General features: G+C 44.5%; 1 protein-coding gene across 2 annotated transcripts in view; it reads right to left on the bottom strand.

Annotated features, from left to right (window-relative positions):
- Nucleotides 1–1,946: 1,946 nt before the first annotated feature.
- Nucleotides 1,947–24,616, bottom strand: part of ERCC6 (ERCC excision repair 6, chromatin remodeling factor) — an 88,508-nt gene continuing 65,838 nt past the window's right edge. For both annotated transcript variants that reach the window (XM_080640176.1, XM_080640177.1), the window contains 13 exons: nucleotides 22,358–22,528; nucleotides 21,707–21,883; nucleotides 18,537–18,653; nucleotides 16,862–16,957; nucleotides 11,116–11,331; nucleotides 10,552–10,662; nucleotides 10,043–10,162; nucleotides 9,315–9,409; nucleotides 7,774–7,919; nucleotides 6,988–7,689; nucleotides 4,744–4,948; nucleotides 4,123–4,201; nucleotides 1,947–3,048 (listed from right to left, as the gene is read on the bottom strand). In XM_080640176.1, coding sequence (XP_080496302.1) covers nucleotides 2,626–3,048; nucleotides 4,123–4,201; nucleotides 4,744–4,948; nucleotides 6,988–7,689; nucleotides 7,774–7,919; nucleotides 9,315–9,409; nucleotides 10,043–10,162; nucleotides 10,552–10,662; nucleotides 11,116–11,331; nucleotides 16,862–16,957; nucleotides 18,537–18,653; nucleotides 21,707–21,883; nucleotides 22,358–22,528 — 2,658 coding nt within the window. In that variant the 3' untranslated portion in view covers nucleotides 1,947–2,625. The remainder of the gene's footprint in view (nucleotides 3,049–4,122; nucleotides 4,202–4,743; nucleotides 4,949–6,987; nucleotides 7,690–7,773; nucleotides 7,920–9,314; nucleotides 9,410–10,042; nucleotides 10,163–10,551; nucleotides 10,663–11,115; nucleotides 11,332–16,861; nucleotides 16,958–18,536; nucleotides 18,654–21,706; nucleotides 21,884–22,357; nucleotides 22,529–24,616) is intronic.

Below are 24,616 nucleotides of genomic sequence, written 5' to 3'. Positions count from 1 at the left end.
ACAAGGAGCCTCTGGAAGATTGAGAGGTTGTTCCTTCTACTGAATGGGCGGATATAAATCCGCCCACTCAGAAGAAGGAGCTGCGGCCGTGTTTCCTGACTTTGCCATGTTAACACTGCTGCTGGTGAAGGAGCGGAGGGGAGAGCAAGAGAACCCTCCACTCTTTCAGCTCTGCGGGCCGGATAGAACAGCCGAACGGGCCGGATCCGGCCCGCGGGCCGTAGTTTGCCCACAGCTGGTGTAGAGTATGGTCCTTTGAATAGAAGAAAACAGTTTTATTATCCTATATAATAAAAGCCTAATATGCTAAGTGTCTGGTCGTCCATTCAACCAATCAAAGCATAATATGCTAATGATCTGCTCAACCACTCGCTATGACGTGCACGGACCACCAGGGGCAGATGCTCCAACCGGTAGGTTAGCTTGCTGCTGGGGTCCGGCCAATCAAGACTGAGCGAGATGGGCCGGACACGCCCTGGAGCCCTCCCGTGGCCCCTCCCCAACTGGCCAACCTCTCGCATCCCTCCCCTGCCCGGATCATACATCAGTGGGGTCCCTTGGCCTGACCTGCACCCTCTCACAATCCAGGACCCCTCAGGGGAGAACATTGACTGTCAGATAGTTCCATCCTATCTAATAAAAGGGTAATATGCCAATTGACCATCACTCTAACACACAAGATGGCCGCCCCATGTGGTCAAAGATGGCTGCCCCCATGTGGATACAAGATGGCTGCCACAAGATGGCCAGCAGGGGAGGGCAGTTGCGGGTGATCAGGCCAGCAGGGGAGGGCAGTTGGGAGGGACAAGGCCTCCAGGGGAGGGCAGTTTTGGGGGGGGCAGGCCTGCAGGGGGGGGGGGCAGTTAGGGGCGACCAGGCTGGCAAGGGAGGGCAGTTAGGGGCAATCGGGCCAGCAGGGGAGCAGTCAGGCATTGATCAGGCAGGCAGGGGAGTGGTTAAGGGGTGATCAGGCTGGCAGGTAGAAGCAGTTAGGGGCAATCAGGCAGGCGAGCGGTTGGGAGCCAGCAGTCCTGGATTGTGAGAGGGATGCCAGATTAGAGAGGGTGCAGGCTGGGCTGAGGGACACCCCCCGCAGCTGCCTGATGCCCCGCAGAGGCTCCCGCCCCCACAACCACACCCCTCTCGGGGTGGCAGGGAGGAGCTTACAGAAGACCTGGACACAGCTGCTCTTTCAGCAGGTGTGGGACGGGAGGAAGGCCAGCATAATACAGGAAATGAGAGGACGAACAGCAAGCCAGAGAAAACAAATCCAAGAAATAAACATGTAGCACTGAATAGCTCTAGAACAAAAAATCTAGGAATACAATGACTTTAAGAAAAGACTTCAGGCCATGGCTGATGTTGCTCAGTGGTTAGAGTGCTGGCCCTGCACTGAAGGGTCCCGGTAGGGCCACATGCAGGAGGCAACCATCAGATGTTTCTCTCTTTCCCCCTCCTACCCTCCCTTCCACTCTCTCTAAACAAACAAACAAACAAAAATTAAAAGACTTCAGAGCTGAGATCTTAATGTAACAATGAGAAGGAAACAAGGAAAAACAGGCTAAGAAAACAAACTGAGGTTCAAACAGCACCGTCACAGAACTGCAAGCACATGGATAACCATCAGCAAGAGCAGCTGAAACCAACCTCTCCCACAGGAGCGCCATCACGAAGGCGAAGGAAAGAGATGGCAACAGGACAGACGACACCTGAGGAGAGCAGTGCTGCCTGACACAAAGCCACCAGCACCACGGAAAGCGACCAGCCAATGAAAGGAATCCAGGAGGTCACCTCCCAGCAAGAGCAGAGAGGGCTGGGATGGCTCACGGCGCAGCATCCACAGCAGATCCAGGTGGGCTCTGGAGTGATGTTTGTTCTCGCGTGTGTGTTGGTTGAGTTATCTGTACTTACTTTTGGTTCTGCTTGCTTTTTTTGTTTTTGTTTTTGAAGATAACATTTCATTTTCCTAAAACCAACAGTCACCGTAGGGACTTTGCTTGTTATAAAACTGAGTACACTACAACTTTCTACAAACAATAGCCTTGTTTATCCCAGGCTATTTCATGCTTTACTAACAAGAATACCTGCCAATTCAACAGCACCTTAAAAGAAATACTATTTACAGGAAATTAAGATGATTCAAAAGATAAATCTCATCTTTTTGGGAGTGGCAAATGATAAATTTAAACATTTTAAAAAGTTAAGCACCAAAAATAATGCTGTTGTCAGATATTGCTGAATTAATTTATTTAACAGGTCTCACCGAATAGAAGACATGTTTTAGTGCAATAAGAGAATTCTTGCGATTCTGGGTCACAGACTTCTCAATGAGCAGCAGCGTGCTCTGGGACAACGGCTTTTGGGAAAAGGAACAAATGTGTCCAAGGACTGTCAGGCCCCTGGTTTTATAACATAATTCATAGCATCAATAAAATCAACCCCTGTGCTTATAAATCCTTTAAGTCCCAAAGAATTTCTTCTTCCTTAAAGTTTTAACTAAGAGGTAGCTATCACTCAAAGTAAACATCAAATGCAGCCAACCTCTGCTGACAGACGTGAGCATTACTCATAATTACTGGAAATTGCCGCTGGAAAGTCAATTAAAAGTTTAGAAATTAATGTTAATCAGCAGTATTCTGGCTTGAGTTTCCAAATTCCTTCCCCACCTGAAGTTCTATGAAACGTGCAGAGGTTTCTCAACAGTTCTCGAAAGACACAAGACTGGGAAACTGATAACTTGGACTCAAACTCCTGCAGAATCTCCTGCGTGCTGGCCTGGCCGTCCACGTGGGCCTGAAAGGCAATGAAGTTTCTCATTTCCACCAGGAGGTCGTCGTGCTCCGTGCTGGAGGGCGGCGGGGCGCCAGCCTCGTGAAGGGGCACGTTTTCACTTTCCAGCCGCTCTGGCAAAATCAGGTGGTTCCTGGCTCTCATTTTAGCCAACAATGAGGACGACGTGAGGGCCCCGGGTGAGGACTCCACAGCTTCCACGTTTCCACTAAAATGCTCTGAAATGTGGTCTCTCCCATCCTTTTTCACGATGCCGTCCTGCAGAAGGAAGAGCACTGCACTGACACATCTGACGTCTAACTATGGCCCACTAACCTCCCCAAAGCTCTGAGGGATACAATACATGGGTGCCCGGGCCAGGGGGTCAAGTTCGTGGGGAAAGAATGAAACACCAGATACCACAAAGTGAAAGGAGTCACCATCTAAATCCACCCGTATTAAAACCAACAACAAGAAAACACCCAAAGCTACACTGTTCACTTGGCGGCCACTCTGCGTGATGAGGATAAAGGGAGCAGAGGGGCTGGGGAGCAGGCGCCAGGAAACTGCCTCCAGGATGCTTGAGTTCCGTGGGCTTCTCCTGCTCTTCCTCCCAAATCTATCCCGGTCTAGGCTGGCACTGTGGGATAGGAACAATACTGAGCTGTACTTCTTCTTCTTCACTTGTGTATCATTTTATTCTTTACTGATTTATACCTCATACGTGTTTCCTTAAAAACAACAAAGGTTCTCTATTCGTATTCATCTAAAATAGGAGCCTGATCCTGGCAGTTCCAAAGGTTATCAGTAGCATAGCCCTTAACCAGAAGACCAGAGAGAACACCGAGGGGGCGAGGCCCAAGGGGACGAGGCCTGAGGGAGCGAGGCCCAAGGGAGCGAGGCCCAGCTGCTCTGGTGGAGCACTGGGACGTTCGTTACAGGACAGGGAGAGACTGTCAGAGCTCCGGCAGCTGGTGAATGCCAAGCATCCCAGGCCTTTGTTCTAGAGGGCAGTGGTCTTTGGAAGCACTGAGCCTCCGGGTGGGGCAGGCTGCCTGGGCCATGCCTCCCACCTGTCACCTATCCCTATATAAATCCCCAACCCCCCACCACACATATTAACTTTCTCAGGGAAAAATAGAGAATTTGCTCCAGATCGTGGGTTAAAGACTTTTTCTGTTAGGAAGTTAGCTGGCCTTTTAGATTCGAATAAAGTGGTTCATAAATCAGAGCAGACAGCACAAATCGCAGGTGGCATTAGCAAGCGACTTTTTTCACACTCGAATCAGGTTACATTTTCCTGGGAATGCAATCAAGTCTCCCAGGTGAAAAGCAGACAGGCTATCACATTACCTGGCATTTCTGCTTTGGGGACATCAAAGAAGGACGTTGCACAGAGAAGCTGGATTTCCTTTTCTGACCAAATCTACTCCTAAATAAGGAAAAGAACCACAGATAAAGTGTTTGTTTTTGTGACAAAGAGATGAAAATGCCTTTTCAACAACTAAACTCCTCCAGGAAAACTTTTTTCTGCGTGAATCTTCTTTCACAGCCATGGCCTTTCCTCTACTTTATTCTCCTGGGAAGAACAGGTGCTTCTCCATCAAGAACCCTTCAATATGCGTGTTCAGCACACGGGGCCACTGCCTCCACCTGGGGAGGAAAGCCCTTCCAGGAGAGTGGACTGAGCAGCACAGCCACTCCGACTGTGGAGCTGGCGAGATGTCTTATGAAGCAGCTGCATCTCCTCCTGGTTTTAACAAAACAGCTCTCCTTCCCCCTGAAAGCTTGTCTTTGGAAAGCAGGGACAAAAGCGAAGAAGAAGGTAAGGTTACAAATGTGTTTCACTGAGTCCCACAAGTTGGCTGGCCGTCCCTCCCTGAGGTTTTCCCTTGCAGAAGAGTAGGGGGAGGAGCGCCCATGCCTGCCCTATGCCCAGCCCTTCTCACAGCATGGCAGGGCAGCATTTCTCACTTTGTTCCCGCTGGTGCACCGGAAACCCCCCGGTGGCCGGTCCAGGTAGGAACACCAGACGCCACTCCCAGACACTGCTGACGGGAGAGCCTCAGTGCCTTCAGGGCATCCTGGGCCACTCGGTTGGCCTCTGCCTCCACCAGCACATAATCAGGGCTGGCTCCATCCATGATGGCGTCGTGCTTCATGACACTGTGCACGCCAACTAGCAAGAACACGGGAAACAGGAAACGTGTTAGTTCAGGTGGGAAACAAGCCCAGTTTTTCTTCCGTACAGTCTAGCATGTTGTAGGTAGAGGAAAACAATGAGTATTTTTATTTACTGAGACCCAGACACTTACACGCTGTGGCTACTTACCTTCACCAAATGATATGGGCTAGGGCCTATCACTATCCCTGTTTTACAACGAAGGAAGCATGATGCTTCAATCATAACTTCAACATCACCTCTTCCCACCTATCTGGAAATTTTAAAACCTTCTATGGGATGGTATATGAATTATATGTCAATAAAGCTATCTTTCTGAATCAATCAAGAGAAAAAAATTCTTTATTGAAGGGAAAAATATAAACCAGAATTATAGAATTTCTAAAATGTAATAACGATGAAAATATTACATATTAGACTAATTTAATGTAGTTATTAGTGAAAAATTCATAGCCCTAAATACTTATATTAATAAAAATAAATGAATACAAGAACTACATTTCCAAGTCAAATCCTATATAATAAAAGCCTAATATGCAAATTGTCCCCTCGACCTGGAGTTCAACCGGGAGTTCAACCAGGAGTTTGACCAGGGGGTGGAGCCGGCGGCGGCAGCGGCAGGTGGCCGGTGGAAGGGTATCCCCAGCCGGCAGCTGCTAGGGACCCTACCTGTGCATGAATTTCATGCACTGGGCCTCTAGTGGTTTTATAAAAAGTAAGCAAAAAAAAATTCACCAAAACACAATAAAAACAAAAGCATAATGAAGAAAGTAATGAAGATAAAAGCAAAAATTATGAAGTAGAGAACAATCATGGATCTAATTAATAAATCAAAATCTTGGTTTACTAAAAAAAAAAAATCACAAAATAGACAAACCACTAGCTTAACTTGATCAAGAAAAAAGGAAGGTGTATGGGGACATAGAAAATTAGAAATGACAAGGGGGAAATTATCTTGAAAAAGAAGTAAATTAAAAAGAAACATTTCAAGAGTATTTTCTATATCTCTATGCAAATGAACTTGAAAACTAGACAAAACAGATAATTTGCTAGGAAAACAGATCAATAACTGCAGAAAAGGCAGAGTTAACAAGTTACAGGAAAGCATCAGGTCCCGACGGTTTCTCTCTGAAATGCCATGCTAAGCTGCCTCTTTGAACAGAGAACCATCCCAGGGACCTGTTCAGGCCTAAACAGGACCACACCCCACAGACACTAAGCTGGGCAGGACTGCCTGTCCCCAGGGTCCTGACACATTGCTGAGACTCTTCCTAATTGTTCTCCCTTGACGTTAGCCATCAGCTTTCCTGCTTCCAGATGCCTGCCTCTGGCCATACCCCCACCTCCCTGTTGCTGCAATCTCCTGTGGTTGGAAAATCAGATAAATATAACATGTAAGGAAATTTCCTATTAATGTTCAGACAGGACAAATCCATTTAAAGCATTGCACCCCTCCCGTAATTGGTTATGTCAAGTACTATTGTTCTCCAAAGTTTCAAATCCTAGGTCTTCAAAAGGGAGAGGTGAATATAATTTTCAAAAATGTCAATAAATTTCAAATCTTAATTTTAGAAGAAAAAGTTACTTCCAGCAGACAGCACCGTCAGTAGAGGCTGCTACTGCTAGAAGCGGCCTGCTCGTGCTCTGTTCCCAGCACACTTGTGGCAAACTCAGCACAGGATTGCCTGACTTTTTTGATTGTTTATTTGTTAATCCTCACCCAAGGATATTTTTTTCCATTGGTTTTTAGATAGCATGAAAGGGAGGAGAGAGGAGGAGTGTATATATGTGTGGAGGGGGTAGGGAAGAGGGGAAGGGAGAGAGGAAGAGAGGGGGGAGAGAGAGAGAGAGAGAGAGCAAGAAACATCGATGTGAGAGAGACACATCTATTTGGTTGCCTCCTGCACATGCCCCAACCAGGGCCAGGGATTGAACCTGCAACCCAGGTACATGCCCTTGACCAGGAATGGCACTTGGGACCCTACAGTGCACGGGCTGACACTAACACTGAGCCAACACCGGCCAGAGTGGATTACCTGATTTTTTGAAAAGCTTTTCTAGAACATAGTCATCATTGTTCTGCTGCGTGCTCTCATGCTCATTTTCACTGTCCTGCTTCCGGTACTTTCCTTTCTTCACAAGGTGTGGAATTCGAGTTCCTTCAAACTTGGCGTCTCTGTGGCACTTGGAGCTCTTAGGCTTTTGTTTTGGCCTCAGAAGCATCTCCTGGGTCTCTTCTTCTGCCACACTATGTTTTGTTTTCGACCTGTGCTTATAGAAGTTACTGTCCATTTGTCCATTCTCCCAAAGAGGTTCAGTTTGGACCTGGCAGCTTTCTCTTTTATCAGAAAGACCCTGCTTTTCACCGATCCTTTCCCCACCAGATGTCCTGCCCGTGTCACTGATTCTTGAAGAACGTGAATACTGCCCCTCTGCACTCGGCACTGGTGAGTCCTCCAGTCTACACACCGCGTCTGTCTCCTTAGCAAGTCTGTCACCATTAGCTCCAGTGCCAGGTGTCTGAGGGGCCTCTCGCAAAGGGTCACCTTGATTAGAAGGCACTGCATTTACTGCAGCTCCTACAGCTGCCGATTTCTCTGCTAATGCTATGCTATCGCTGGCAGGTGCATTAGAATCAGGGAACTCTTTGCATATTGGAATGTTATGGTCTGTTCCAAAGGCCAGCTGAAGTTTTCTTTTTAAGTGGCATTTGGGTGTTTGAATATCTGAGCCAGTTCCTATAAAAGGAAAAACACACTCATGTTACATTTTATAATTCTTATATCAGTTATTCCTTCAAGTTAAACGACCTTCTGCAATACCTGCAAAAATAGCACTTGTTTCAGTGCCCTGGGATGCATCAGGACTGGTCAGAGTGAACAGCTCATAAAGGTCATTGGACTTGAAGAACCGCCGTTGCTTTGGATCCTTTAGCACTCTATTTGTCAAAAACTGCTTGAAGATTTGTCTAAAGATAAAAAGTAAACTGGTATGAAACAATATTTAGCTCTACCTCAAAATGCTAATGATAAAACAATGTAAGAGAGACACGATAACTGTGGCTGTACAGGTGTCAAAACAATGCCTAAAACTTCTAGCCTTGGACATTACAATTCAAAAAGTACACAAAACATCAGTGGTCTCCCATGTTTTACAGAATGTAAGTTAGAAATAATGCCTTATTATTATTTATACCCCATGGGTTTCTGCAACTTCCAAGATTCATCACATTTCAAGAAACACCTTTTTCCACATAATCAAGTGGTGCACAGCCTGTCTACGCTGCAAAAGCCAGCCTCGGACTGCTGGACCAGGGCCCCTTCCCATGACGAGCCCAGCAAACCCCACCTGGGCTTTGCAAAGTTTTCACATGGAGCTACCTTACCAGCTTCCACCTACTGAGCCACACCCCACGCTAAAGCACCATGCCACTGTCACTCTTGCCCAGATCCCTCCATAAAGCAGCCCTGCCCCGCTTAGTGGCTTATTCTTCAGGCGAAGGCGTGTATTTCTAAGCGGAGAGCTCTCCCTCTCAGGACTCAGCTGGTCTCCAGCCCTCTCACAGCCAGGCCCCTGAAGAACATACACAGTACCACAAGTGGCCCAGCACATTGTGGAGAGCAGGGGCCTCCCTTTATGAGCTGGGACGTGGCTTAATAGTCTTCAGCAGGGGAGGGGTGAAACTGGCAATATCTTCATTCCACTGTTTAAGTGCTCCTTGCTCAAATCCCTCCTCTTCACAGAGAGAAAGACGGAGGAGGAAACAGGTGCCCTGGTCAACCTTCCTCTACAGGACATCTGAGCCAAGATGAACAGAACACCCACGCCAGTCACACTCATGCCAGTCACACCCACGCCAGTCACACCCACGCCAGTCACACCCACGCCAGTCACACCCACGCCAGTCACACCCACACCAGTCAAACCCATGCCAGTCACACCACACCAGTTACACCCACATGCTATGTGTAAATATCAATATTGTTAGCATTTCAATTCTGTCACATCTTAAAATTTTTCTGAAAAAAAGATGGCACACTATAGTAGGCAGGAAAATTTCTTTCAAATAACAATAGTATGAAGTTTAAACAGAAGCAGTCCTTGAAGTTTAGTAAAGTAGAACAATGACCATGTTCAAAGACACCTTTTAAACAACTCACAATAAGCCATTTTAAAAAACTAAAATAAGGCTTATTTTAGTAAAAAAAAAATATATATATATATAAAAACAAAACAAAAAATTCAAAAACTACATTATCCCTCACATTATAGCAACCATTGCTTTATAAAAGACGCCTGCCTGCCCCGGCGGTGGGTTCTGTCCCGCACACACGCGCAGGAGAGCGGGCCCAGCTTCACTGACCGGTGGTAGATCTTCTCCTCGATGGTGCCCGCAGTGAGGAGCCGGTACACCGTCACCTGCTTCCTCTGGCCGATCCTCCACGCGCGCTCCCGGGCCTGCGGCAGAGAGCACGCGTCAGCAGGGCCCTCCCAACGACAAGCACTATCTAAAGAGAGGTGGCTGGGTGCTGCTCTCCACTCCCACAGTCAGAGTGCTGGTTAATAAGGCTAACACACCTCAGGCCTGTTAGGAAGACAAACAGGCAAGTGACAGAGAGACCTCTATCTCTACCTGAAAAACAGTGAGTCTGTAGCATTCCCTTTACCAGACCTGGTGATGGAGGCTGTGAACAACAGAAGCGCATCCTCCTCAGGCCAAAGCCCAGCAGCAACACGGAGCGCAGAGCTCGCAGGGCCCTGCAGACACCCAGGTGTGGTCCATAACCGACTGCTGACCCGCACAAAAACCCGAGATAACTTCACTCTAAAACTTAACTACTGACAGCCTATGGCTGAAGCTAACCCATAACATAAACAGTTGGTAAACACATACTATGTATGTTGTATGTACTATATACTGTATTCTCACAATAAAGTAAGCTGGAGAAAAGAAAATCATAAAGAAGACAAAGGACATTTACTGTACTTATTTTTAAAAAGCCTCAGATAAGTGGACTCATGCAGTTCAAACCCACATTGTTCAAGGGCCAACTATGTCACCAACACACTCCTTTTAAAAAATAAACAGACCTGTGTGTCTGTGCTTGGGTTCCAGTCGGGGTCGTAGATGATGACTCTGTTGGCCCCCGTCAGGTTGACTCCGAGGCCACCCACCCGAGTGGTCAGAAGAAACACAAATATGGACGTGTCCTAGAGTAAGACACACAACACTGAGTGCACACACTTAGGACCAGAAAGACCCTTCACCTCTGCCGCCCGTACTCCACCCACGGGAAATGGCCCTGATACAAGGAATGGGCTATGGACTAGAGACCTGGTCAGTCAAAGATGCCATCTCACAACTCCCACTCTTAATAGCAATATTAGTTGACATGTAAAAGTTGGGTTTTCAAGAAAAAATATACACACATTAATAATTTTAAAGACACACACATCAATAATCCAGAAATGCACGGAGTTAAAAGCAAAAACTCTCCCTCCCCCTGCTGCTCAACCCAGACCCAGCATGCTCAGGCGGTGTGGCATGCCTGCCCCTGCACTCAGCAGCAGCTTCGGCATCACTGCCAGTCACTGGTCACCTCGTTGTATCTTGTGATCAGTGGCTGTCTTGAAGCTATGGTCGTGGTACCATCCATTTTGAGATAGGAATACTTCTGGGCTCTAAGAAAGACTTCAAGTATGTCCAACATCTGTTTGGGAGAGAGGATGGGGGATAAGAGTTTAAAAATTAAATGCACACTTCTGTGAGTGCTTTCACATTTGTGTAAACAGTCACACCTTTCCAACAGTCACATTAAAAGGATTTCTTGCTTTGAGGGACATAAATTGCTGCGAGTATTTTTGGGATTTCCCTGCTGTTAATTTTTATAAGTTTTGTAAATAGCTGGGCATTTATTTGAGTTCAGGCCCAAACTTGCCCAGACCCAGAATCACATGGTAACTAAGCCTTTTTAAAAAGCCAACTTCTGGGCGCCAAATCTAGAGAGAGAGAGATCTAAGCTCCCAAAGAGATTAGCAGGCTGCCACCCCAGTATCAGCAGGTAGAGCTGCTGAGGGGATCATTACTTTAGATTATATTCTGTATTTTGAATTATAAGCCGTAAGGAACCAACTTGTCTCCTGCATGAGCTTTGTCTGCTCACCTGCCTTGACTGGGAAAACAGCAGTACTCGCTGGCCCTGCTTGTGCCATATCTTCAACAAGGACTCAACAACGATCATTTTCCCAGAACGTTTCCAGTATCCAAACTGATCTTCCTCTGGTTTATTATCGGAAATGCCTCTGAGAGTCTTGGGGCCTCCAGAAAAGAGATCAGGGTGGTTGCAGATTTTCCTCAGGGCTACCAGTCCAGAGAAAACCTAGGGCATAAAAGAACATGTGCACTCTAGAGGACTTGGTGTAAACTCACAGTCGCTCAGGAAGGAGGGGAGGAGGCTGTTCGATACGGAGAAGGAATTCTTCACTCGCTTCTTAGCTTCCTCCCTAACCACAGCATATGAGGAGCTAGAAGAAATCAAACTTCACTCACCTTCTTTTCCTGATAGGGCAAGTTCTCCAGAAACAAAAAAATTCTACTGGGCCAAATATGTCTGTAGGGGTCATATTCAATTACTGATTAACTATTTCCCTCACTAGAAGAAAAGGCATGCAGCTCACAGCATCAGAAAAACGTGATCTATAAAACTGACTCATCTTTTACGTACAAATAAAAAACGTCAAGAGAAACCAAGATGGCAGCATAGGTAAACACCTGAACTTGCTGCCTCGCACAACCACTTCAAAACTACAACTAAAAGACAAAATGGACATCATCCAGAACCACAGGAAGGCTGGCTAAGTGGAAATTCTACAACTAGAAGGGAAGAGAAAAGCACACTGAGACTCAGAGGAGCTGCAGAAGTAAAGTGCAGAGGTATGGAGGCGCACACGGAAAGGGCTGGCAACTGAGTACACGGCTGTCTTTTTAAATCCGCAGGGAGACACAAGCTCCCGACTGCTCTGAATTCCAGTTCCGGGCAAGACTCTGGGGACCCAGACTCATACGGGAAGAAACTGGACTGTCTAGCAGTGGGCAGAACTCGAGGGCGGCTTTCTCTTAGAGGTGCTTGCAGCGATTACCTTGGGACACTGAGACCAGGGCCCTCTTAGGGCAGGGCTTCCCATCAGCCATTGGTGTTTGCTCCACCCTGAGACTCTGCCCCACCCCAGCTGTGCGCGGAGGCTTTTGCATATGAATGGCCTGGTCCTTTGAAATCTAAACTTACCTAACAAACTGCAGCTGAGTCAGTGAGACCCAGAACATCCAAAAGAAGGCCCAAGGCCCCACAGCAGCTTGCACTGCTTCACAGCTGGGCCTCATCTGGGCACCTCCAAAACCCAAACAAAGAAAAGGAATCTGCAGATCTCTCCGTAGCTCCTGCTGGGTGGCCTCAGGCAGAGGCTAAATTAGCACCTCCTTGGAGATCCAAGAGCCAGTATACCCAGGGGTCAGAGTAGGACCATCCAGATTACAACTCCTCAGATCCATAAGGGACACACTCAGGGGGCAGACTCAGTGAGCACCAAAGCCCCACTGAAGCAAGTCTTGCCTCATAAGGGTGTCTCCAGCACAGAAGTTCTCCCAGCGTAGACACAGCTGATCCTCACAGCCAGTTGGCCTGGAGGTCAATTTCTCCCAGTGATACCAACAACAATCAAGGCTTAACTACAAGACTGTGCACACAGCCTACAAGGGGTGCACCAAGAGTGTCCACCTCAGGTAACTGGAGAGGCTGAGCCACTGGGCCCTATAGGACACCTACCACACAAAGCCACTCTATCAACTCAGGGAAGCAGCCAAAATGTGGAGACAAAGAAACAGGTCACAAATGAAAGAAATGGAGGAAAGCAAACTACTGGATATAGAGTTCAAAACCATGGTTATAAGGTTTTTCAAGAATTTTCTAGAAAAGGCTGATAAATTTAGTGAGACCCTCGAGGATATGAAAAAGGACCAACTAGAAATTAAGCATACACTGACTGAAATAAAGAATAATATACAGAGATCCAACAGCAGACTAGAGGATCGCAAGAATCAAGTCAAAGATTTGAAATACAAAGAAGCAAAAAACACCCAACTGGAAAAGAATAATCCAAAAATATGAAGATAGTGTAAGGAGCCTCTGGGACAATTTCAAGCGTACCAACATCAGAATTATGGGGGTGCCAGAAGAAGAGAGAGAGCAAGATACTGAAAACCTATTTGAAGAAATAATGACCGAAAACTTCCCCCACCTGGTGAAAGAAATAGACTTACAAGTCCAGGAAGCGCACAGAACCCCAAACAAAAGGAAGCCAAAGAGGACCACACCAAGACACATCATAATTAAAATGCCAAGAGCAAAAGACAAAGAGAGAATATTAAAAGCAGCAAGAGAAAAACAGTTAATTAACTACAAGGGAGCACCATATGATTGTCAGCTGATTTCTCAACAGAAACTATGCAGGCCAGATGGGAGTGGCAAGAAATATTCAAAGTGATGAATAGCAAGAACCTACAACCAAGATTACTCTACCCAGCAAAGCTATCATTCAGAATTGAAGGTCCAATAATGAGCTTCACAGATAAGAAAAAGCTAAAGGAGTTCATCACCACCAAACCAGTATTATATGAAATGCTGAAAGGTATTCTTTAAGAGGAAGAAGAAGAAAAAGGTAAAGATAAAAATTATGAACAACAAACACATATCTATCAACAAGTGAATCTAAAAATCAAGTGAATAAAAAATCTGATGAACAGAATAATCTGGTGAATATAATAGAATCAGGGGCATTAGAAAGGGAGTGGACTGACAATCCTCAGGGGGAAAGAGGGGTGAGGGGTGCGGGAAGAGACTGGACAAAAATCATACACCTATGGATGAGGACAGTGTGTGGGGTGGGGAGGGAACCGGGTGGAGGGGAGCTATAGGGGGGAAAAAGAGGAACAACTGTAATAATCTGAACAATAAAGGTTTAAGAAAATACAAAAAAAATCAACAGATGAATGCATAAATAAGTGAAACAACAAATCAATGTGGGTTTTTTCTTACTCTCTCAAATCAATAAATAAAATTTTAAAAATTAAAAAAAATTAAAAATGTCATGCCCATCTCAATTAGCAGAAATCAGTCACATAACTTGCAAATGCATTGAAATAGTATACTCCTGAGGACTCACTAAAAGTTCTATAATTTAATATGAGTCAGAGGTTTCCACTAGTATCATATCAGAAATAGTATGTGCATGGGAAACACACATATGGGAAAGATGTGCGGAGGTTCACTCTGCAGGACACACAGCAAGGGAGCGCTGCCTCCATGCCTGGCAGGAGGGCCTCCGTCACAGTTTTCAGAGCACAACTCACATTGACTCCCCAGCATAAAAGCTCAAGCAGGAAAAGAGAAGTCATAAACTGAGCCAGTAGTCAAAGACTATGATAGTTCTGACCAGTAACTAACAGTTAAACAAATACACTATAAAGGATCTGCATAAATCAGGAACATTGTCAAAATCCCCCAGCATCACCTAACTCATCTTTCTTCCCCAGCCCTTGCCTCCAACACAGCAGTCACAGCCACGTGTGGCCACAGCACAGGAAGTGCGGCTGGTCTGAACTGAGAGGAGCCACAGTGTAAATACACTGACCCTTTGAACTGAAGGCAAACTTTTTTCAATAAATCAGTCAGCCCTCCGTATCCACAGGCTTAGCATCCTTGGATTCAACCAACCGCTGACGGAAACAGTGTTTCTGATCCAAGGCTGGGAATCACACATGCAGAGGGCCGACTGTATGCATTGTCCTGTGCCATTTTATATAAGGTACCCAAGTATCTTTGGATTTTGGTATCTATGGGGGTCCTTAAACCAATCTCCTCCGATACCAAGGGATGACTATACACTGAGTGGCCAGATTATTATGACCTCTGAACACATAATAATCTGGCCACTCAGTGTATATCCTATATAATAAAAGGCTAATATGCAATTGTCCCCTCCACCAGGAGTTCGACCAGCAGGCAGGCCGGCCAACCGCCCATGTCCCCTCCCGCTGGCCAGGCTGGCTGGACCCCACCTATGCACGAATTCATGCACCGGGCCTCTAATATATATATACATACACACACACACACACACACACACACACACACACACACACACACTGAGTGGCCAGATTATTATGCGTTCAGAGATCATAATAATCTGACCACTCAGTGTAGTTAAGTTTTTGAGGAGTCAAAAGTTAAAAGCAGATTTTTGTGTGGGGTGGGTACCAGCACCCCAACCCCTGAGTTAAGGATCAACTATCCAATTTTGAAGACTTAACTACAAAAAAAGAAAAAGAGTAAATATCTCAATAATTATTGATTACATATTAAAGCATTTTGGATATATCAGGTTCAATAAATGTATCATTAAAACTGATTTTGCCATCTTTCTTCACCATTTTTAAGTGACTAATGGAACACTTTAATCACACATGTGGCTCATATCCTGTATCTACTGGATAGTGCAGATCTAGACTACCTAAGGCCTCAAGACTTGGAGGCACCTGAAGATTAGGGGAGATTTAGGAGAGATGAATAGATGTGAATGATTTAACAAACCTCCAATAGAAGACAAAATAAGAAATTATGAGCCCTGGCCATTGTTCTCAGTGGTTAGAGCATCAGTTCCTGCACTGAAGGGTTGCGGGTTCAAGTCCAGGTCAAGGGCTGGATTGCAGGTTCCATCACCAGCCCCTGAGTCAGAGTGTGTGCAGGAGGCAACCAATCGATGTGTCTCTCTCACATCGATGTTTCTCTCTCTCTTTTTCTACCTCTCTCACCCTCCTTCCCTCCCTTATACTCTCTCTGAAAATATCAATGGAAAAAACTTCTGTGGGTGAGGATTAACAAAAATAAAATAAAAAAAGAACTGAAGTGACTTAACCTGGAGGAAAAAGCATGCAGATGCTACAGACACCGGTAGCTCTGTCCCTGCTACCCAAGGATAAGCAGGAAAGTGTGCACTTTGGAGCATACTGTGCTACTCCAATGAGAACAGGTCAACGATTATGAAAGTCTTCCATATCAAATAAATAAACCACAATGTAAGATTCTGAAACACAAACACGTTGAATAGTTTACATGAACCTTTAGACTTAATTGCTGATTATAAAGCTACTACATACACTTACTGAACAGACATTTCCTCACAAACTGCTGAGTATTGCCAATAACTAAAATGTTATCACAGAAAAATGTATCATGATAATTCTTCCTTTAGGCGCCTAGTAACCCCAGCAGACCAAGACTGCTCCCCGCATCCTGCATGGATCAGCAGCCCCCAAAGGACTCACCATCAGATCTGTCATCTAGAGCTGCTTTCCCACTAGACCCTCTGGTGCTGGGTTCAAGTCTTAACAGTACTCCGCACAGACCAAAGGGAGCGTGTGGAGTGTAGTCGTGGTCTCTTACTTCTGGTAAAGGTTCTAAATGAAGTGAAGGCTTGCACCAAAATGTTTTCAAGTGTAACAGTGATGCCCTGGCAGTCATTGCTCAGTGGTTAGTGTCGGCCTGTGCACTAAAGGGCCACGGGTTCAATTCCCAGTAAAGGGCATGTCCCTGGGTTGTAGGTTTGCTCCCCATCCCGGGTCAGTATGTGTGCAGGGGCCAGTTATGTGATCTCACATCGATGTTTCTCTCTCTCTCTCTCTCCCCTTTCCTTTTACTCTCTCTGAAAAAGCAATGGAAAAAATATCCTCAGGTGAGGATTAAACAAACAAAAATAAAAAAAGAGAGAGCGAGTGACAGTGAACCGCTGACTGGTGCTGGTATCCGTTCTTTCCCCGCTTCCCTTCCTTTCTCTAGCTTCTCTCACTTTACTGACCTGCATCTCTCCATTGAGAATTCTGTAAACTTCTTTGGAATCAATGAAATTTTGGTAGACTTTATGTTGCTCATCTGTAAGACGGCAAAATAAGACCTATGGGGAAGAAAATAAAACAAAAAAAACTATAATTTCAAAAAACATTTTAACAGAATAAAATTATTAAAATATCATGAAATTTCCTAATCCAACAGCACAATGTATGCAATTTTAACAATGTACCTCTTGTTTAAAAAAACAAAATGAAGCCACATCTCAGAACTGAACAATGAGTATAGTTCCCTCCTCTCATCAACCCCTATTTCTGTCATCTGTCCACCTTCTGGTCCCCACCCCACCGTCCTGAGAGTCCCTGAAGACTGGCTTCCTGCTCACAGGAGAGCTCAGGACCAGGTGCTCAGAGCTTGCTCCATCCTAGCCATCACGTGCTGGGAGGCTCACCTCCCATGATGCCCCCTTGCCTCAGGTCAGGCCTACACCTCTGTTCCCAAGGACTCTGCCGGGACTGGCTGACTCATCCCCTTCCTCCATTTTCTTTCCTCTTCAATGTTTGCAAACACCACCTGAGTAATCCTTCTAAAACAGAACCCGAGTGTTTATAATTCTTAATGTCTTAAATTCATATTTCAGTCCTTTAAAAATGGCAACAGAAAAGCCTCCCCTTTCAATCGCAAGTTAATTGAACAAGTTATTCACCAGGTGCCTAGAGGCTGCAAATCACTGTTTCGGGTGCCATGCGGAACCCGATGATGGGAAAGACAAAATCCCAACCTCGGAGTCCAGTCTAGGAGAGGCTCCAGTGGAGCCTAGTGAGGTCCCCAAGTGACACCTCTGTGTGTGCGTTTGCGGAGGGATAGGAAAACCTTCAGGAAGAGGGGCCTCAGGTGCAAATGGGAGGAAAAGTGGGGCATTTTTAAAAAATCGGAAGCAATTTGCCTTGGTTACTGCATGGAATACAAGAGGCATTCTAGGATTCCACAGTAAAAATAGTGTTGCAAATAAGCTAAATCAGTATTCTTGGTGGGGAGAGGGATATTGAAGGTATCCAGCAACACTGCAATATTGAGAGGACTGGGGAGTGCCGACGGCAGGCCATTGGACGATCCCACTGACTTATGAGGATGTGAAGCAGAGGAGAGTATGAATCACCACAGCCACTGGTTGATGGGGAATCAGAGGCAGTCAGAGGGCTGTGGCCTGGGTGGCCGGCAGTGGTGGGAGCCTGTGGGGAGTGCTAAGACCACAACTAAATCTGGAGATGAGTTCTGCTGGGAAGCCAAGAGGCAGCCATGAAAGTAGCCTTGATGACCAATCTCCCAGATCCTTTAGTTTCAACACTCGAAATCTACAAGGCCTTTATTTTTAGATGCTGAGCAGAAGGTGTGGTCATCTATTGAGATAACAGGACATGAGGATGAAATTTAAAAGGATGATCCCTCAAAAGCCTGTCAGATGATGTCACTCCCCGTCAGGGGATCTTCCTGTGAATTTCCTCTCAAGTCTTGCCCATGCCAAGTGGCCCTATCACACACCTGTATATACAGATGTAGATCAGCCTGCCCACAGCCCCTGCAACCATACCTATTACCCTCACCGATTCCACATCTGAAACGTAGAGTGACGGAGAGGTACACCATGCTTTAGGAATATTTTGGTAACTCCTGGATTTACAGACCTGTTCATTTTTATCCGGTAAAGAAAGACTCATCTTGACATCTGACTTCATTCTCCGCAGAAGGTATGGATTTATGGTATCTCGTAAGACACATGCACACTTATAAGCAGTTTTAACCTTTAGTAAGACAAAAGGAGACACAATTACTGCCTGTTTAAGGAATGCATTTGTTCCTAACTCTCAATGATTCCAATGCTTAAAAAAAGAATTTTCAGAAGAATGACCAATGATTATACAAAATTGGTTGGAAATGGTTTGGAAAAATTAGTGTTAAGTCCAATATGTTCCAGGAGGTGGGAGCTTTCATAATATTAGTAAAAAACACATCTTATTAACCAAAATGTAAAAGCAAAAGAACAGCTGGTAATTTTGAACCCTATTCCTTTTCTATACTTTGCTTTAATTATTACTGTATAGTTAAACCCTAAAATAGAGATTTATTTGGTTCTCAACCAACCTCTAGGGAAAAAACTGCTTGTAAACAAATCTCTATTTACAATCTCATAGTCTCCAAAAGCTACAAGAGAATGGCTACTCTGCAAGCTGAAGATCAAAAGGCAACCAGGGGGGAAGCTGCAGCAGTGGAGGCAGCCAGATAATCAGCAGAGATTACTGCCCTTTGGAGACTTCAGAAAGTGAGTTCAAGACAAGCCCTATGATCCCAGAAATGAAAGGTCGCTCAGGTCTACCACGGAGCATATGGCTCTGTAATGGAGCAGCCACATGAGATGGTATTAACTATGTAGAAAAACAACGACCCACAGCACAGAAACCACTCTGCATTTCATTTAAAGGCAAAGAATTTAATAAATTATTGATATTTTAAAAATGGCTAGTGAATTACTATTTAATGGAAAAAGAAAAATTCTAACTAAAGTTTAAATTTAAGAAAGTTAGCTGTAAAATGAATGAGAGGTTGATCATAATACAGAAAAATTCATGTTACAAACTTAACATGGTAAAAATGAAAACATTTAAAAGACCCTACGAACACCTCAAGTATGTATACATGTATGTGCATGTATGTGTGTTTATCTTCTGTGATATTTTTGCCAAAAAATGCAAAACCTGAATCCAATCACAAAGAATGAAAGACAAACCCAAAGTGAGGCACATTCTATAAAAAAAAAACAGGCATGTGGTCTTCAAAACTGTCAAGGTCATCAAAAGGCATAAGAAAAGTTAGAGAAACTGTCCAAAATTAAAGGGGATTAAAGAGACACAGATACCACCAGAACTGGCAAAATGTAAATGACATACACCTTAGATAACAAAATTCTATCAATATATTTTATTTCCTCCCGATTCTAATATTTATGCTGTGGTTCTGTTAAGAAAATGTCCTCGTTCTTAAAAAATACACACTGAAGGATTTAGAGGAAAGAGTATCATCTGCAACTTGCTCTCAGATGATTCAGAAACAAACATAAATCTGTGTGCAGATAGAGGTTGGGGGGGAGAGAGGGAAGGGAAGATCGAGCAAATATGGCAAAACGTTAGCTAAACACAAACAACTAGTGAATCTAGGTGAAGAGCATGAAGTTCTTTCTAATTTCTGTTGAACTTGAAATTATTTCTGGCCCAGCAGGTGTGGCTCAATGGTGAGTACCTACCCATGAACCAGGAAGTCACAGTTAGATTCTAAGGCATGGCACATGCCTGGATTGCAGGGTCCATCCCCAGTAGGGGGTGAGCAGGAGGCAGCTGATCAATGATTCCCTCTCATCACTGATGGTTCTATCTCTCTCCCCATATCCCTTCCTCTCTCTCTAAAATCAATAAAGACATACTTTTTTAAAGAAATTATTTCTAAATAAACAAACACTATAAATGAAGAATAGGGATTCAGTGGAGGAAGAGAGCCCTTACAAAAGTTAATTAAAAATCATTCAATCTCAAGATGTAAAAGGTATTAAAATTGTTGTTGAAAATCCTCTGATAGTAAAGGTCTAAAATTCTATTTCTCATCAAGTATTTCAAACATGTGAATGTCTCTTTCAGTGAAAGGCTTTTTGTCGAGGCTCAGCTTTGACCTGACGGTGCAGGCCCCCCTGAGGGCTGTGCAGAAGCCCTGCCTCTCACCCAGGATGGAGCCTGCTCTCAGGTCGGCTGTCCATGCCTGTGACAACCCCATTCTCCCAGTCACCCAGGCCTAAAATCTCAGGGCTCAGCAGCAAGCTCACCACCACCTATCCCATTTCCTTTATCTTAGCAGCCTCCACATCTCATTTGTTCTGCCTAAAAAATTGCCACCAGGGGCCCTCCTCTCCACCTTCTTTCTCAGCACTACCACCCAGGTCCAGGTCCAAGTCCTCATCGCCCTCATCCCCAGAGGTCCTGCAGGGCCTTCAATGCAGCCTGAGTACCTGACCTGCAGCCTCAGTACCCATCTGCATCCCGAGTACCTACCCGCAGCCTGAGTACCCGACCCGCAGCTTGACTACCCACCTGCAGCCTCAGTACCTGACCTGCAGCCTCAGTACCGCCCTGCAGCCTCAGTACCCACCTGCAGCCTCAGTACCCGACCTGCAGCCTCAGTACCCACCTGCAGCCTCAGTACCCACCTGCAGCCTCAGTACCCGACCTGCAGCCTCAGTACCCACCTGCAGCCTCAGTACCTGTGAGAACAGCCCTTTCCCGTCTCCGCTCCGACAGCTTTGGTGGCTCTTGCTTGCCTGAGCACCTCTGCCTCCCTTTCAAGGCTCCCCTTTCCGGAACCCACAGCTTTCCTCGTGCTTCCCCACAAGCATCTCCAGTCCAGTCAAATGTGTCTCTTCACTGCCATGGCCAACTAAGGTGGCTGTTGCCTTGTTCTCGGGCCTGTTTTCCCAGAATCAGGATAAGAATACCTGTCGCATTAAGTCTTCCCTGAACAGTTCTCTCTGGTTTCCCCTTCCTAAGACTTTATACTACTTTATAAGATGCATTACCCCAATTTGCACTAAATTATATGCTGTCCAGAACTAATTCACTCTTGTTTCATAATTTGACTGCTCTCAAATATTTTACATGATTTTTTAAAAATCATCTGGAAAAATATAAGCTATTAAGCAAACATAATTTTGTGATTTTTATCAGATACTAATTTATAGGTTTGGCCATTTCCCTTCTTTCTAAACAGCTTGGCTACAAAGTATAATATTAAAATATAGAAATACTAGCAGTGTTACCTGTACTGGGGAAGCATTTGAATATCCCCCCATGGTGATGGGGACCGAGAACTGCTCCATAAACACAGGTAACGTGCCCAACTTTCCTGGGAAGACAAAGTCAAAGAGCGACCACAGCTCACGGAGGTTATTTTGCATTGGTGAGCCAGACAAGATGATGCGATGAGGAGTGCGGAACTATTTTGGGGAAGAAAATATTTTCTTATTAAATTCAGCTTTTAACAGATGATCACCGACCTTACCCCAAAACACTCCCACTCTATTTTGTTATTTAACACATGTACGTATCATTTTGGTCTTTCCAAAACACAGAAGACATTTTATATAATTTTAATTCTTCAATTACATAAGGGGAGAATTATTCCTTATTGTTCTAGCTGAATACTATGGATTTGAGTTAGATTTGGTTACATTCTAACAAACTGATCCCTATAAGGATATTAAGTTATATGAACAATTGGAATTTTTAAAAAAACAAGACTAAGAGCAAGAATGAAGAATTGTCTGTATTAAAGCTAAATGTATATTTCAAATTCCTTATGCAAAGGCACAAGGAAAGATTTAGTAAATGCGTTACTAAAATCAGGGAGTTTATTCTCAATTAAATATTATTACCCACCTGGAAATCCCCCTTGTTCCAAGAGGTCATACCTGTTTGCAAGCAAGGGTGATGGCAGCATTTGGATTTCGAATTTTGTGTCCCTCATCCAAGATCACATAGTGCCAGTCATGCCTACTAATATCATCTTGCCTCAGTCGGATGTAGGAGTAAGAAGTGATCAAAATTCCGTGACAATGAGCAATATCTCGAATTAGTTTCTCCTAAAATGATAATAAAATGGAAAAGCAAGTTTTAAATAAAAAGTTAAATTAAATAAGCATGACTCTTAAAATGACAATCTTCCAATCATTGCAATCTAAAGAACTTTATAAATATGTATACAAACACAATACAGACAATTGTAGTTATACATTAGTAGCAATGGAAGGTTACCACAGGTTTCATTTATCGGTAAGTAGCAAGTACTAACATAGTCATTATTGGGGGAAAGGGCTCAAAAGAAGACTAAAAAAATTATAACATACAAACACTTACTCAATTTTTATTTTTCCAAAACCTCCTTTGTGTCAATCCTTGTTAAACTTAAAACAACAAGGTAGATGGAAAGTGATTTATTTTAATAAAAAAGCTAGAAAATGAGAGGAAACCCAACGAGACAAGATAAACAAATCCAGGAGTTCTAACAACTTATGGCATGAATTCCAGGAGAATAGAGTCGAAAGAATATAAAAGTAATCATTTTTTTTGAAAGGTAGAAAAGTATCTGAGGAGAGACTTGGGTCTAGAACAGGGGTGGGCAAACTTTTTGACTCGAGGGCCACAATGGGTTCTTAAACTGGACCGGAGGGCCGGAACAAAAGCATGGATGGAGTGTTTGTGTGAACTAATATAAATTCAAAGTAAACATCATTACATAAAAGGGTACGGTCTTTTTTTTATTTATTTCAGTAGTTTTATTCATTTCAAACATTTTAACAAGAAGAATGTAAAAACTAATTATTATAATTTGAAACTTCAAAAAATGGAGGAATCATAGCACAATAACATACCTTATATTGAAGATGGCAAAGGCAAAATAAAATTGCCTAACAAAGGAAAGGTACAAAAGCCTTTCAAATTAAACTTAAATATAATAAAATAATTTAAAACTAAAACAAATAGAAAAGAACAAAATGTGTAAACAGTAAATTAAACATTTTCTTTAGTGCAACTTCCAAATTATGCCCGGGACGTAGATGTAGATGGCAATGTAGACTGGGTTGAAAGGTTTTTGGTCTTTAAAACATCAACTTCAGTGGGAACAGTGTTGTTGGTCTCCTTTTTAGCTAATGCTCTGATACTGTGCTCTCCAGGGGCGTGTCTCCCTACATCACCACGATAACGTGTCTACGCATTCCCAGGGTGATGTCCGGGGACGCGTCCGCGGGCATTACAAGGAGCCTCTGGAAGATTGAGAGGTTGTTCCTTCTACTGAATGGGTGGATATAAATCCGCCCACTCAGAAGAAGGAGCTGCGGCTGTGTTTCCTGACTTTGCCATGTTAACACTGCTGCTGGTGAAGGAGCGGAGGGGAAAGCAAGAGAACCCTCCGCTCTTTCGGCTCCACGGGCCGGATAGAACAGCCGAACGGGCCGGATCTGGCCCGCGGGCCGTAGTTTGCCCACGGCTGGTCTAGAAAGCAAAACATCCAAGAGTGTCAGGTGGAAGGAAACACTGAAAAAAGACACAGACCTAGGCAAATACCTACTAGATGTCTGAATTTCAAAAATAAAGAAAAATAAGAGGAACTACTATAGTTTTTAGTTAGAACAAAAAAAAGAAAAGATTTCCTTCAGAGGAAAGATTAACTGTGTTGAATATATTTTATGCAACATTAAACTTTTCAGAAAACAGCCTGGCCAGCATGGGTCAGTGGTTGAGCACTGACCTATGAACCAGGAGGTCACAGTTCGATTCCACGTCGGGGCACATGCCTGGGTTGCGGGCTCAAACCCCAGTGTGGGGCGTGCAGGAGGCAGCTGATCAGTGATTCTCTCTCATCATTGATGTTTCTATCTCTCTCACCCACTCCCTTCTTCTCTGAAATCAATAAAAATATATTTAAAAATTTTTTTCAGAAAACAACTGGAAAATCTTTCCATAATTCTAGGGGAAAGCAGTGACCCGGAAACTGCACTGATCTGAAGTAGTAGTCATGCTTGAGAGGAAAAGAAATTCCACCTCACAGGCAGGGGCAGAGCATAAAGCAGCAGGAGGTGGGCTAGGTACAGTGTGTGACAGTGGGCCAGCGCAGGGCTGCAGTCACCCAGAGAACACGGTGAGCCCGCAGACCTTGGGCCGAAAAGCTC

Source organism: Plecotus auritus, assembly GCF_963455305.1.
Source record: "Plecotus auritus genome assembly, chromosome: 9".
In the NCBI taxonomy this organism is placed as follows: Eukaryota; Metazoa; Chordata; class Mammalia; order Chiroptera; family Vespertilionidae; genus Plecotus; species Plecotus auritus.
This window is presented reverse-complemented; position numbering and strand designations above follow the sequence as displayed.